General features: G+C 44.0%; 1 protein-coding gene across 6 annotated transcripts in view; it reads left to right on the plus strand.

Annotated features, from left to right (window-relative positions):
• The window catches only part of LOC146812763 (tyrosine-protein phosphatase non-receptor type 6-like), a 302,600-nt gene that overhangs the window by 216,007 nt on the left and 72,070 nt on the right, over positions 1-14,523 (plus strand). For all 6 annotated transcript variants that reach the window (XM_085619862.1, XM_085619866.1, XM_085619864.1 and 3 more), the window contains 2 exons: positions 6,694-6,773; positions 7,138-7,287. In XM_085619862.1, the coding sequence (XP_085475988.1) occupies positions 6,694-6,773; positions 7,138-7,287 (230 nt within the window). The remainder of the gene's footprint in view (positions 1-6,693; positions 6,774-7,137; positions 7,288-14,523) is intronic.

A 14,523-nucleotide genomic window follows, 5' to 3' on the forward strand; every position in this document is an offset into this window, starting at 1 on the left:
AAGTTATGTGACATGTAAATATTTCAATGTATGTGCACTTTGTAGTCCTAAATGTTAGTCCAAATGAACTTATCTGTGTGTATGTAGGTATATGTAACGTAATGCGTTCACACTGACATTTTTTTCATTTGGTGATCGTTCTCATCCTTTTGGAGAGATACAATTGTGAAAATGTTCGTTTGATTTTTTAAGAGTTGCAGAACTGAAGAACCAGAACCTTTTGGGCCTGGCGGCGCAGGTTACGCCTTAATCTCCTAGGTTCTCCTGCTCAGCTACACAGAGACACGGGACACTCTGTTAGGCGTTAGAAGATCAGATTTATTAGCTGCAGCTAGTACAGTTATCCCAGAAGTACACAAGGTAGGTTCTTAGGAGACTGCCACTTCACTCCGTGGCGCACAATCTTTTATACCATATAGGTAACATATACATTAACCAAATACACACCCAGAATATACAAGAAAGAGCCAATAAGAAAAGTTAAAAAACAGGACAGAACCAATAGGAAAGGTTTGAAAACAAAGTGTCAGATGACTCGAAGAAACCTCTCCTCCAACTATGTTTGTCAACCTTCCCTTAAACTAATTCATTAACGGATTCGTAACTAACTTGCAGGTGGCGAGATACGTCTGTGTGTGTTGGAGGACAGTTGTGAAACGAGAGAATGCTAGCAGAGGACAGTGAAGGCCAGACGATAAGATAAAGTCAGAAAAGAATAGTGTGAACCAACAGATAGTTGAGACGGGGATTAGAAAAAACAGACAGGGATTAGTGTACTCGGCCAGACCTAACACCAGCTTTGCAAATAGAGGCAGAAGGGTTATTTCGACACGAAGCTGCAGAAAAAGCGGAATAGACTTTGTTCGCCGTGCTGCCGGAGTGATGGCAACATAAAATGGCGGCGGAGCACAAAATGGCGGGTCGATTCGATCACGATCGAAAATCGGAGTTCCTCAGAACCACCGTTTCACATATATTAGTAATCCCCAGGTTCTGCACTAGACTGAGCTACCCCATTGCTTTATATTGTGTAAGTATGGACGGCAGGTGTGGTGCTCACCTATGAGACATGAAGTAGCTCTGAGCCTATGCCCGTAGGAGATCTGAGCTCTTGTGCCTGTGTCAGACCACTGAATGTACCTGTGTCTATCAGAGAGCTGATCTTTAGTTATGGTTCAGCTAAAAGCATTTTTTAATGCCTCATAACTTTGGTCCCCTTTGTTTTGAGTCTTCAAGGAGTTCTACAAAGTACACTTTAGTTCTCCAAAGTACACTTTAACCTAACGCTGGTTGTTTTTTTAAAATGTGTTTAAACAATGATGGACGAACCCAAGTATGTGTGGCACGATCACAGCGAGGCAGTGTTTGGGAACCCACTGGGTTAGTAAAAAGACCCCTCACACACCAACCTTGTTGGTGTCATGCTTCATCATTGGGGTCTCAACCGGGTGGCCGAATGCCCCCCAGTTGTGCTACAACGCCTGATTACAGCGGAGCTGGTGTGGTGCAAAGGTGTGATGTGATGTGGATTAAAAATACCTCTGAGAATCCTTGCCTTTCTAATTGCATTAATGGCGGCTCCGGATATGGTTAAAACATTATACGTGATGCAACTAAAAAAAAGAAATAATTATCTTATAGTTGTCTGTGTGGTGGGTCTACAGGGGATACGGATGCACCCCCTTCCCTTCCCTAGTTCTCTCCTTGTTTTTGACATGTTTTTTTAAAATTTCAAACAGATTGGTCAGTGAGGGATGAAGTTAAAGGGATGCAGGTATGACAAAAGTAGATTTTTTGCCTGATAACAATAAGAACAAGTTCTGCTCAAGAGTGCAACAAAACCTGCACAGAGTGGCAGAGACGAAGGGCTTGGTCCACCTGGGATCTTTCTGTGGTTTGATGTAAACCTGGGCAGTCATTTTTGGGCTATTTACAGAGTACATAAGTAAAATAGAGCGTTGACGTCTTAACTTTAGCGCTATCTATGGTTCAGTTTCAAAACTGATTTGAATACTATATTTTTAAACATATATTTTCCCTTGATTGATCAAGTGCTTTTTGTGATTTTCAAAATGGCAATGTTAGTGCAAGAACTGAATCACCTGAGTAGCTTGCTGGAACACCTTCATACTCCCTGATTTGGTGGAGATATCACACTCAGTGGCATCTCTTAAACCATCCAACCATTTGAGTGATCCACTCCCCGCTATGCTGCTCAAAGACCTCAACCCGGCCATTCTGCCTCTCTGGTCCAAGATCATCCAACAATCTCTTTTACAGGGGAGGATTCCGGACTGCCTTAAAATGGGGCAAGTCACACCTATCCCCAAGAAGCCCAATGCAGACCTAACTGAACCCAATAACTACCAGCCGATCACTAGCATCATGTCTTTAGTGAAGTTGCTTGAGAAGTGCGTTCACACTCAGCTATGCAACCATATCTTGAAATTTCAGTTGTAAGACCGAAATCAGTCAGACTTTAGACCAGGTCATAGCACAGAAACTGCCCTTACCCACATTGTGGATGACGCCTTGAAAGCTCTGGACCAAGACCCACCTTGTCTTCTAATTCTTCTAGACTTGTCCTCTGCTTTTGACACTATCAAACATGATAACTTGATTAACCTTCTGCAATATAGGATGGGGCTACCTCAGGGATCTGCTCTCTCGACCACACTCTTCAATCTCCTCATGGAACCACTAACTGCTATTTTGAACGGGCCAAACATTCAATACCATATGTACGCAGACGATACACAACTGTATTTGAAGATCTCCTCTCCAGATGAGATTAAAACTCTTAATGGAGCGCTCCAAAAAACTCAGCAATGGCTAACACATAACTATCTGCTACTAAATGCACTGAAAACAGAATTTCTCCTGATTACACCCCACAACCAAGAGAACCCAACGTAAAACTGGATTAAAGATATCTCTGCACTCAACTGCTCCCTGCAAGTGGTGGACTCCGCTTGCTCTTTGGGTGTCACTCTGGACAAATTTCTAAACATACAAGGACACATCAGGGCCACTACTGAGAGTGTGAACCATCAACTCAACACTCTCAGCAAAATCAAACCTTTCCTACCTCCTGAGGACGTCCAATCAACAGTCCAATCACTTGTTATCTCGCAAGTTGAATATGGCTTGGTAATCCTAGCAGGGCTTCCTAAAGCAAGGTTAGCGCCACTAGGAGCTACTCTGAACGCCTCTGCCAGACTAATCACAGGCTCCAGAAAGCATGATCATATTACACGTGACCTAATTCAACTTAACTGGCTTCCCATTGAAGCAAGGATCCGATTCAAGATAGCATGTCTGACACAAAAAGCTATACACCGCAATAGCCCCGTTTACCTGGCAAAGAAACTCGAGCTCTCTGGTTCCAGTCGAAACTTATGAAGCTCGAATACCCTACTCCTGAAAACACCCAAATTCAACAAAATAAAGAACCTACAATCGCACCTTCTCAGGGCTGGCGCTAAGAATCTGGAATGCCCTTCCGACAGAATTCAGAACCAACCCCTCAACTGCTTCTTTTAAGAAACAAGTCAAATGGCTACTTTTGGAAGAACTTCAACAGCAATAGCCTCTATGTTCTTGTGATAATCACTTCCCTCGAGTGCTTGACAATCTTTTTTACTTTGTGTATTGAAATGCATGCCTGGCAATCTTTCTCTCTACTATGTTTTAAATTTGTACTCGATTCGAAATGTACTGTATCGTTCTTGTGGTGTAGTGCTCTGCTTAAACTGCCCAACCTCTTCTAGTAGGTCCTTCACCTGGTACTTCCTATGCTACCTTTGTTGTATTGTAATTTTACTGTCTCCCCATGGCAACGCTAATTGTCCTCTCTTTACAGCGCTCTGATACCTGTTCTGGGTCTTGTTCGTGCTTTATAAAACCTTTCAAATAAATAGCTGAGAATACATGTGATTTTTCACTGTGGCCTCCATTACTAGGTTCTCGAACGGATAAGCTAGATTTCAGAAACTATTTCGATAAAAAGATGTTATTCTGACTTAGATGGGCACAGGGACAACCCCAAGGGCCTTGAGAACACACCAGAGAACATTACAAACTGCCCATAACAGGAAAACTGTAAGAGGCTTGAGAAACCATCAACTCTGAAATGCTGTTTCTCAACCATAATATCTTTTTTTGAGCCTCTGTCGGCGATCAAACTTTTCCTGCAATCCAACTCATGGGGCGCACCAACAGCTAGGACTGAGAGCAGAGTAGCACAGATACGGACTTTGGTGCTTCCCGACAGGATCCTTCACCTTCAGGCAATTGATTTAGCTTGGTAGCAAGTGATAAAGAATTAATAGGCAGTTTACATCAAACATGCCATAAGTAGGTTGAGCGGCAAAGCATCGAAATCATACGTTCAAAGAACTCAGTACAGTGCTAAGTGAAATACGGCATAGATTAGCCTTCTAAAGCTGGCGGTAAGGGGTCTCCTGTACATAGAAAGGTGCACGTCCTTTTATAGGACTTTAGACAAAGTCATTCATACGTTCTACATGAGTGCATCATTTTCAGGATATGCACCATTAGAGAACCAGCAAGAAGAAACATTTTACTACAGAATGCAATTGAAGTTTCTCTCATGGTAGTACTACATTGGGTCTGCACACATTCTCATAGTTTGTTCAGGCAGTTCAATTGATACATTGCATAGCAGTAGCCAGGGACAGTTGGACTGTCCTTGGTTAGGTCCAGAGTGTGAAAAATCTCTGGGAACACTCTTTGTTAATAGGGTGAGTCAACAAGCCTAGATTAGAGTAAGACCAATTTATGATGCGTTTAATATGCAGAGAAAACGTCTCCCATATCTCTAAAAGAGAAAAGGCAAATCTAAAAGATGAAAAAGCAAATTATGCAGAGTTGCCAAACTACATTCTAAGAAAACATGCAGCATTCCGATATAAAATGTGTATTTAATAATGTTTTGTTTAAGCAACCTTATAACAAATTTAAAACCTCTGAAACTGGCAGGATATTGTCACTACCAAACCATAACACACCCAGAGCAAACTCAACAAAAACTATAGATGGATTTGGAGCGCTTGTGCTAAGACAGTGCTTGGGAAATATTGGCCGAAGGATAGGGCCTTTGGTTGTGCCGTGTGTCCAGTGTCCTGCTCCATTGTGCCCTGGGGACAGCCTTTCGATGTGGCCAGCAACATCAAAAGCCTACTGCTGCCCTTCCACACTTCCAGGGCTGATAAGGTATGGCCCTTCACCAAACCTTTATGTTCTCTTATTTAACATTGATTCCATGCATTAATTTTTAATAAAGTAAACCTTTTGTGACACCCCCCATAACTTCATCCATCAATCTGCCCGCAACCTCCAAGTTTACACTTAGGTTGGCCTGCCTTGCTCTCTGAAAGTGTCATGCCAAAGGTACTGGTGAGCACTGGTATCCACTGGTCCTGGGTAAAGAGTGGAGACAGACCTGCACAGAGTTCACAGTTAGGAGAATGGCCCTCAAGCAGACAAAAAGCGTCCCACAAACTGACTTGTCAGACCAGCCCTTCATGCATTGTCATTTTGCCTTAAGGCTAGTCCGACCCTGCCATGAACACCCTTACACACGTAATCAGATTTGAGGAAATTGCATTAGAGCCAGTGGCAGACGGTAAGTTTGGCAAGGGGGGGCGGGAGAGCCACACACACACACATATACACTCACACCCATGCAGTCACAAACACACACACACGCATTGACAACACTCACAAAAAAATCATACATATATGTATACACACTCACCAAACATTCAACTTACCTGCCCTGCAGCTCATGGAGAGAACATCCTCGGAGGTCACAGGAGGGTTGGGACTGCTGCCTTCTCTCATTGGCTCACTTTAGGTCAGCCACTGAGACGAGGCAGCAGTCCCTCACTCGTCACAAAGTGGGATGGGGTCAGTGAGACATGCTGACCCCACCCCACTATATGACGAGGTATCAGTGATTGACAATCGGCCCTGGGCACTTTATGGCTTAAGAATGGCAAGGCAATCAGTGATGCTCCCCCTCGTCATGAGGGGGAGGGCCTCAAAGCACTTTTACCAAGCTGAGGAGGTCACGCCAACAGAGCTGTGACATCCTCAACCTGGCAAAGTTCAGCTCAGGCAGCCAGGAGCCTGCACAGTGATCGCATGACTAGCTCCTGGCTGCCTGAACAAGAAGAGTGTCTGTCAGACTGACCTTTGCTTAGCCTGAGAGACACTGTTATCCGCAAAAAGGTGAGGGGTTGTGGCACATCTGCCTGTATGGACGGGCTGCAGCTGATTGTAGCATTAAGGTGGTCTCATACATATGTATTGGGACTTGAGGAGAGCTCAGATGTGTGTTGTAGGAGCAATGTGGAGGCCTCTGACATACTCCTTCATCAGTACCAAGGAGGATGCTGATACGAACATTGAGGATGTCTGTCATATATGCATAAAAACACCTAGGACACTCTTTATCCAATTTTATAGCTGCACCAATGAGACCTCCTATTCATGTCTTCATTTGCTTTGAGGAGAGCTCCTAAACATATTGTAAGGGAGTCCAGGAAAGGTCTCTGTTAATAGTGTGTGTTTTGTGTTCTTTCCGATGGCTCTGCCCAACCTATATCCTACTTCCAGTTGCCTCTTCTCCTCACTTTGTACCCTTCTTTTATTTTTCTTCTTTCTCAGTTGATGAAACCAGAGTTATCCTTGAATCTGGAGACCCCAATGTTTCAGGATCCGATTACATCAATGCCAACTATGTTAAGGTAAGGGAAGATCATAGCAGATGTTGTGACATTGCGACTGCTGTATTGGAAAGAACCGACCCCACCAGGTGCACCATCGGCTCCAACAGGCATTGGTTGGCATCCTGTTTCAGTATCTTCAGCTTTCCTCCCCCTGTCCGTCTGCCAGCCTCAGTCTCCGGAGATGTGGCCAACAGATCTGTATTCTAAATGCATTTTTTCCACTTGACCAGTTGTGTGTTATCCTGGGCTTTGTCATCTGGTACCTCATTTCGTTATCCGTCTCAAATATTTGAGGCACTTAGAAACAGGCGAAACTCTGGTGTTGAGTGCCATATCACTAGTTGACATCAACCCACGTCTGTCTGTCTTTCTGTGTCTGCAGAACCGGTTGGTGAGTCCAGACGAGTATGCCAAGACCTTCATCGCTTGCCAAGGGTGCCTCGCTGCAACAGTCAATGACTTCTGGCAGATGGTGTGGCAAGAGAACTCCCGGCTTATCGTAATGACTACTCGAGAAGTGGAGAAAGGCAGGGTGAGTCCCAATCTTAAGTCTCCCCTTGACTCCACTGTTTCAGGCTTTGAGATATATATATATCAGAAAGGGTATAGATATATGTAATATTAAGATACTAGGGAGTCTGCACCTGGAACCGATAAAAGGGATTCTGCACCTGGAACCATTGTAATTTTGTTAAATCATTCACTAATTCATTCACTAATATGTCTGTCCATTCTTCCAGCCCACTGGTTACCCATCAGTCGTACCATTTATTCTTCTATTCATCTATGTGATCTTGTAGGAGCTTTCCAGTCCCTCCATTAATTTATTTATGTATCACTCACTCTTTCCCTTCACACAGGTTTATATATCCACACCCCTTATTCATTCACCCACGTATCAACCCTCTACCCATCTTTTCAAGCACCAGATCTATCCACCAACAGTCCATCCTGTCTTCTAGTTATCTATCTGCTCCATCAAGATTTGTACCCACACATCTATTCATCCTCATGTTTTCACTTGTTCCATCTGCCTGTGTATCCATCCATCCTTCCATCCACACCATCGTTATTTCACCCGCAAAGTCCATAAATTGGCTTTCATTCACACTCCTACAAAGTCCCTCCCTCCATTTGCCCACCCCCCCCATCCCCTGCCGAGCCGACCCCCATCTGCACATTCAGCCACTGAGCCCTCTAGCATTTATTCTTCCAGCTGTCCATGCATACCTTTGTCCCTCTGTCCCTTTACCTGCATATCCCTGCACTCTCCAGCCAGCATCCCCGTCCACATATCTAGCAGTCAGTCTCCTATTGAACCATCCATTCATTTGGTTCATTGACTGAATTACCATCCATCATTTACTGACCCGCTGGCCATTCGTTCTTAATGTACACTTTGGCTAAGTGAATCCATTATTACGTACATCTGTAAGGCTTACACCTCCTGTGAAAAGATCTTTTTCCCTCCCTCCTGCCTTGTCCAAATCCCCTGTACGCTCCTCGTATCTATTGCTCTCTCTCACTCACTCACTTCTTCTCTCTTACTCTCTCGCCGCCCTCACTTCCCCTTTCTGTGTCTGTCTCTCTCACCGCTCTCACTTCCCCTTTCTGGATCTTTCTCTCTCTCGCCGCCCTCACTTCCTCCTTGTGGGTGTCTCCGTCTCTTCCCTCTCTCTCGCTTCTGACTCTCTTTTCTCTCTCCTCTTTTTCGCATGCTGTGTCCCAAATACAGTTTCATTTATTTTAAACTTCTTAAAATTAAACTTTCGTGCAAAGATACTGTTACCAAAATAAAATCACATTTCAGTCTTGAGCTGCAGACACAAAATACGCCCTACAATAAGTCATCAGATTGGGCGCTCTCATCCCTGATTGGGGGAGAGTGGCAGGAAGCGCAGAGAGAGCCCTACTGATAGGGATGAGGGAGCAGCAAGAATTGCAGAGAGTTCCCTATCTTCTAGAGATGAGAGAGCGGCAGAAAGTGCAGTGAGAGCCCTATATGCTAGGGATGAGAGAGCAGCAGGAATTGAAGTGATTGCCTTATCTGCTAGAGATGAGAGAGCAGCAGGAAGTGCAGAGAGAGCCCTATCTGCAAGGGATGAGAGAGCAGCAGTAAGTGCAGAGAGAGCCCTATCTGCAAGGGATGAGAGAGCAGCAGGAAGTAAAGTGAATGCTCTATCTTCTAGGTATGAGAGAGCAGCAGAAATTGCAGAGAGAGCCCTATCTGCTAGGGAGGAGAGTGCAGCAGTAATTGAAGTGAATGCCCTATCTGCTAGGGATGAGAGAGCGGCATGAAGTGCAGAGAGAGCCCTATCTGCTAGGGATGAGAGAATGGCAGGAAGTACAGAGACAGCCCTTTCTGCTTGGGATGAGAGAGCGGCAGGAAGTGCAGAGAGAGAGCCATATCTGAAAGGGATGAGAGAGTGCCAGGAAGTGCAGAGAGTGCTCTATCTGCTAGGGATGAGAGAGTGCCAGGAAGTGCAGAGTGACCTATCTGCTAGGAATAAGAGAGCGGCATGAAGTGCAGAGAGAGCCCTATCTGATAGGGATGAGAGAGCTGCATGGAGTTAGAGAGAGCCCTATCTGCTAGGGATGAGAGAGTGGCAGGAAGTGCAGAGTGTGCCCTATCTGGTAGGGATGAGAGAGCGCCAGAAAGTGCAAAGAGTGACCTATACACAGAGCAGCGAGAGGCATTAGTAGGTGGCGGCCTTCCCTTGAAGACAGCATGACTACAAGGGGATGCTACCGCTTGCATGCCAGTTTCAGTGATAGACATGGTGAAACTTGGAATTCCGTGTGAGTGTACGTAGAAAGTGACTTGTAAGGTCGTTACAACTTGGATTAATATTTCCTAAGAGAACTTTACTTTTGTTTCTAAGGGGAATAATTACCGCAGACACATGTCGACAACATAAGTGGTAAAGGAGGGATGAAGGGGCACTTAGAGTAATCCTTTTTAGAATGCTTTTTAATCCTGTCCAGGAAGTCCATGAATAAAGACTGTTTAGGGCACCCTTAAGATAGTTTTATCACTCCACCTTCACTATTTTTCTGTTTGTGTTTTGCTGCAAGGATCCTGATTTATTTATTTGTACTGCCTTATCCCTTCCCCATGCTCATTCCAGGCCTTGGTCTATACAGGGATGTTGTAGCAGCCCTATGATGAAGGATGCCATTATTAATGGGTGAGACCATTATTTATATAGATATAGATATTTACCCGGTTGAAGGCAAAAGCTGACCCGCGTAGGCGTTCCATGTGAGGTGTTGCTATGAGTAATCAAAATACAAAAATAAATATTCACTAGCACCCGGATTTTAGGCTGCGCCTGTCTTTGGAGTGGCGATGGGGAGTACGGCTGGATCGTCTAACTGGTGATGGTTGTTGTGGATCTTTATTTTATATATATATATATATATATATATATATATATATATATATATATATATATATATATATATATATATATATATATATATATATATATATATATATATATATATTAGGGCAAGGTGAGGGTAGCGGGTGGCAAGGGTATGTGAAGAAAGAGATAATCCTTCCCTTTCTTTCCAATCGGTGTTCTTCAGGATCAAATTGACTTCTGACACCACCTGTTTACCCTGGTTAGGTTCTTGTTTACTTGACTTGTTCACGTAGTTGTTTTTTGAGAAATGTATTTGGGTGGCAAGGTTTTTTTTTTAGGGTGGGTAAGAGTATTTGTGTGGCAAGGGTATTTTTAGGTTGTAGGGTGGGTGGGGATTCTGGGTGGCAAGGGTGTTTTAGGGTGTAGTGTGAGTAACATATTTGGGTCAAGGGTGTTTTTAGGGCGGGTAGGGAGGGGTATTTGGGTGGCAAGGGTGTAGGGGATGAGTTTAGGGATTGGGCAATAAGGTTGTGTATGTGTGTATATGTATATATATATATATATATGTATATTATCTACTGGCGGTCGCCAGTAGATAGTTATAGTTAGGACCATGTTTCCATAGGAAATCCGCAACATTCTATTTGGAATAACTTTGGCGCCGGTCGACGAATCCTCGCAAAATTTTCAAAACTAATGGGGCGCTACGCTCCGCTCCTACCCTGAAAGTCTCGGGGGGGATTCGTCAAGCGGGGGCTGAGAAAAAAGGGGGGTCCCAAAACGCGTTTTCCCCATGCATTTTTCCATAGGACCTTTAGACACAGCTACAGCCCGAACGGCTGAACAGAGTTACTTGAAATTTGGCAGAGAGGTAGTCTACAGGTCAAGGAAGTGCCTTTTGTAGGTCTGGTGTAAATCTGTTCAGTAGTTCCTGAGAAAATCGCATTTAAATCAATATATATATCTGTGGCAGCGCTCCGTGCGCTAACCGTGCGCTTACGGTAAGCTTACCGTACGCGTACGGTGCCGTGCGCGAGCGCGATTCTGATTGGCTGTCAGATCTTAGTAAACATTCGAATCGGTCGAAACCAGGAAGTGTCGGCCGCCATTTTCTCTCTCGCACTCTGAGGGGGGGAGGAAAAACAAAGTTGGATAACATGAAAAGGGGCAGGCTAGACAGCTCCTAACCACCTAGCCTTGGTTAGGGTGTCCCAAAAGAACCCCCAAGGCCAAAAATTCAATTTTTTTTTTTGAAAAAACGCCGAATGCGCTTACGGTAAAAAAAAAATAAAAAAAAAAAATATCCACATTTCCCCCCCCCCCCCCCCCCCGTGTGCCAAAGGGTGCCCGTAGGGCACCTTTTGTGCCTGGCATATTTAATAATAGAACATTTAATAGATAACCTTTCACAACGAAGCGCATAATATGTCCTCCGTGTGCGGACGGTGCGCGAAGCGCATCGTGCGTACATGGCCCATCCAGCGTAACGTGGGCACGGCACTAACTGCGTAAAGTGGGCGCGCGGTGCGCAAAGCGCACCGCGTGCTCACTGTGCGCGCACGGTGCGCGCACGGAACGAACTGCGTGAAGTGGGCGTGCACGCCACGAACGGCGTAAAGTAACTTAGCATTTAAAAAACCGTACAAATTCACTGAAAAAACCATAGGTTTCACACACGTTATAGTTAGGAATTAGCATTTAAAAAACCTTGCAAATTCACAGAAAAAACCATAGGTTTCACACATGTTATAGTTAGCTGGACATTTCACTCGTGAAAAACCATTGAAATTCCCCCGTTATAGTTAGTGCAGGCAACTATAACTCACGCAACCGCAATCCTCTGCTGATGACATATGTGTCTTTATGAAAAAAAAATATTTGTAATATATGTATAGCTAAAATTTAATGGAAGAAGACGGGCAAATAAGTGTCTAAATACAGTATTAGCATCAGCAGAGGATTGCGGTCGCGTGAGTTATAGTTGCCTGCACTAACTATAACGGGGGAATTTCAATGGTTTTTCACGAGTGAAATGTCCAGCTAACTATAACATGTGTGAAACCTATGGTTTTTTCAGTGAATATATATATATGTATATATGTATATATGTATATTCACTGAAAAAACCATAGGTTTCACACATGTTATAGTTAGCGGAAATTTTACTGATAAAAAACCAATGAAATTCCCCCGTTATAGTTAGTGCAGGCAACTATAACTCACGCGACCGTAATCCTCTGCTGATGCTAATACTGTATTTAGACACTTATTTGCCCATGTCTTCTTCCATAAATTTTTAGCTATACATATATTACAAATATTTTTTTTTCATAAAGACACATATGTCATCAGCAGAAGATTGCGGTCGCGTGAGTTATAGTTGCCTGCACTAACTATAACGGGGGAATTTCATTGGTTTTTTATCAGTAAAATTTCCGCTAACTATAACATGTGTGAAACCTATGGTTTTTTCAGTGAATTTGCAAGGTTTTTTTAAATGCTAATTCCTAACGTGTGTGAAACCTATGTTTTTTTCAGTGAATTTGTACGGTTTTTTAAATGCTAAGTTACTTTACGCCATTCGTGGCGTGCGCGCCCACTTAACGCAGTTCGTTCCGTGCGCACCGCGTGCCCACGTTACGCTAGATGGGCCATGTACGCACGATGCGCTTCGCGCACCGTGCGCACATGGAGGACATATGATGCGCTTCGTTGTGAAAGGTAATATTTTAATTTTTCATAGCGGTGATATGCCATGCACAAGGGCACCATTTGCACATGGGGTGGGGAGAGTATGGATAATTTTTTTTTTTTTTAAACTTTTTACCGTACGGTAAGCGTAATCGGCGAAATTATCGAAAAAATTAAAATTCCGTTTTTGGCCTTGGGGGATCTTTGGGGACTCCCCCAACATGGCTAGGTGCTTAGGAGCTGTCTAAACAGCCCCTTTACATGTTTTTGTCCTTTGTTTTTTAATCCCCACTCAGAGTGCGAGAGAGAAAATGGCGGCCGCCGCTTCCTGGTTTCGACCGATTCGAATGTTTACTAAGATCTAACAGCCAATCAGAATCGCGCTCGCGCACGTCACCGTACGCGTACGGTAAGCGCACCGTAAGCGCACCGTAAGCTGGCTCAGATATATATTGATTTAAAGGCTATTTTCTCAGAATCTACTGAACAGATTTACACCAAACCTACAAAAGGCACTTCCTTGACCTGAGGACTACCTCTCTGCCAAATTTCATTTAACTCTGTTCAGCCGTTCGGGCTGTAGCTGTGTCTAAAGGTCCTATAGAAAAATGCATGGGAAAAACGCGTTTTGGGACCCCCCTTTTATCTCAGCCCCCGCTTGACGAATCCCCCCGAGACTTTCAGGGTAGGAGCGGAGCGCAGCGCCCCCACCTATTTTGAAAATTTGGCGAGGATTCGTCGACCGGCGCCAAAGTTATTCAAAATAGAATGTTGCGGATTTCCTATGGTAAGAGGGTCCTAACTACCGCCAGTAGGTAATATATATATATATGTATATATATATATATATATATATATTATCCACTGGCGGTCGCCAGTAGATAGTTATAGTTAGGACCATGTTTCCATAGGAAATCTCAAAATTCTATTTAGAATATTTTTTGCGCCGGTTTACGAATCCTCGCGAAATTTTCAAAACCAATGGGGCGCTCCGTTCAGCTCCTACCCTGAAAGTCTCGGGGTGATTCGTCAAGCGGGGGCCGAGAAAAAAGGGGGGTCCCAAAACGCGTTTTCCCCATGCATTTTTGCATAGGACCTTTAGACACAGCTACAGCCCGAACGGCTGAACAGAATTACTTGAAATTTGGCAGAGAGGTAGCCATAAGGTCAAGGAAGTGCCTTTTGCAGGTCTGGTGTAAATCTGTTCAGTATTTCCTGAGAAAATAGCATTTAAAAACATATCAATATCTATACGCGCGCAGGGTGCGCGCACCGTGCGACCACCCTAACGTGCGCGAGCGTAATTCTGATTGGTGGTTACATGTTAGTCAACGTTCGAATCGGTCGAAATCAGGAAGTGTCGGCCGCCATTTTGTTTGTTTTCAGTGCGAGAGTGAAAAAGGAAGGTGGCGAACGTGAAAAGGGGGCAGGGTAGAGAGTTCCTGACACCCTAGCCTTTGTCAGGGGGTCCCTGAAGGACCCCGAAGGCAGAAAATATATATATATTTTTTTTTAAATCGCATGGGGTGCGCGCACCGTGAACGCACGGTGAAAAACCAAAAAACAAAAAAAAAATTATATATTTTTTTTTAAATCGCGGGGGTGCGCGCACCGTGCGCGCACGGTGGAAAAAAAAAATTAATACGTAGTTTATTGTAAAATAAATATATAAAAAAAATAATACATAAATAAATTAGCATTTAAAAAAC

This window comes from Triturus cristatus, chromosome 7, assembly GCF_964204655.1.
Source record: "Triturus cristatus chromosome 7, aTriCri1.1, whole genome shotgun sequence".
In the NCBI taxonomy this organism is placed as follows: Eukaryota; Metazoa; Chordata; class Amphibia; order Caudata; family Salamandridae; genus Triturus; species Triturus cristatus.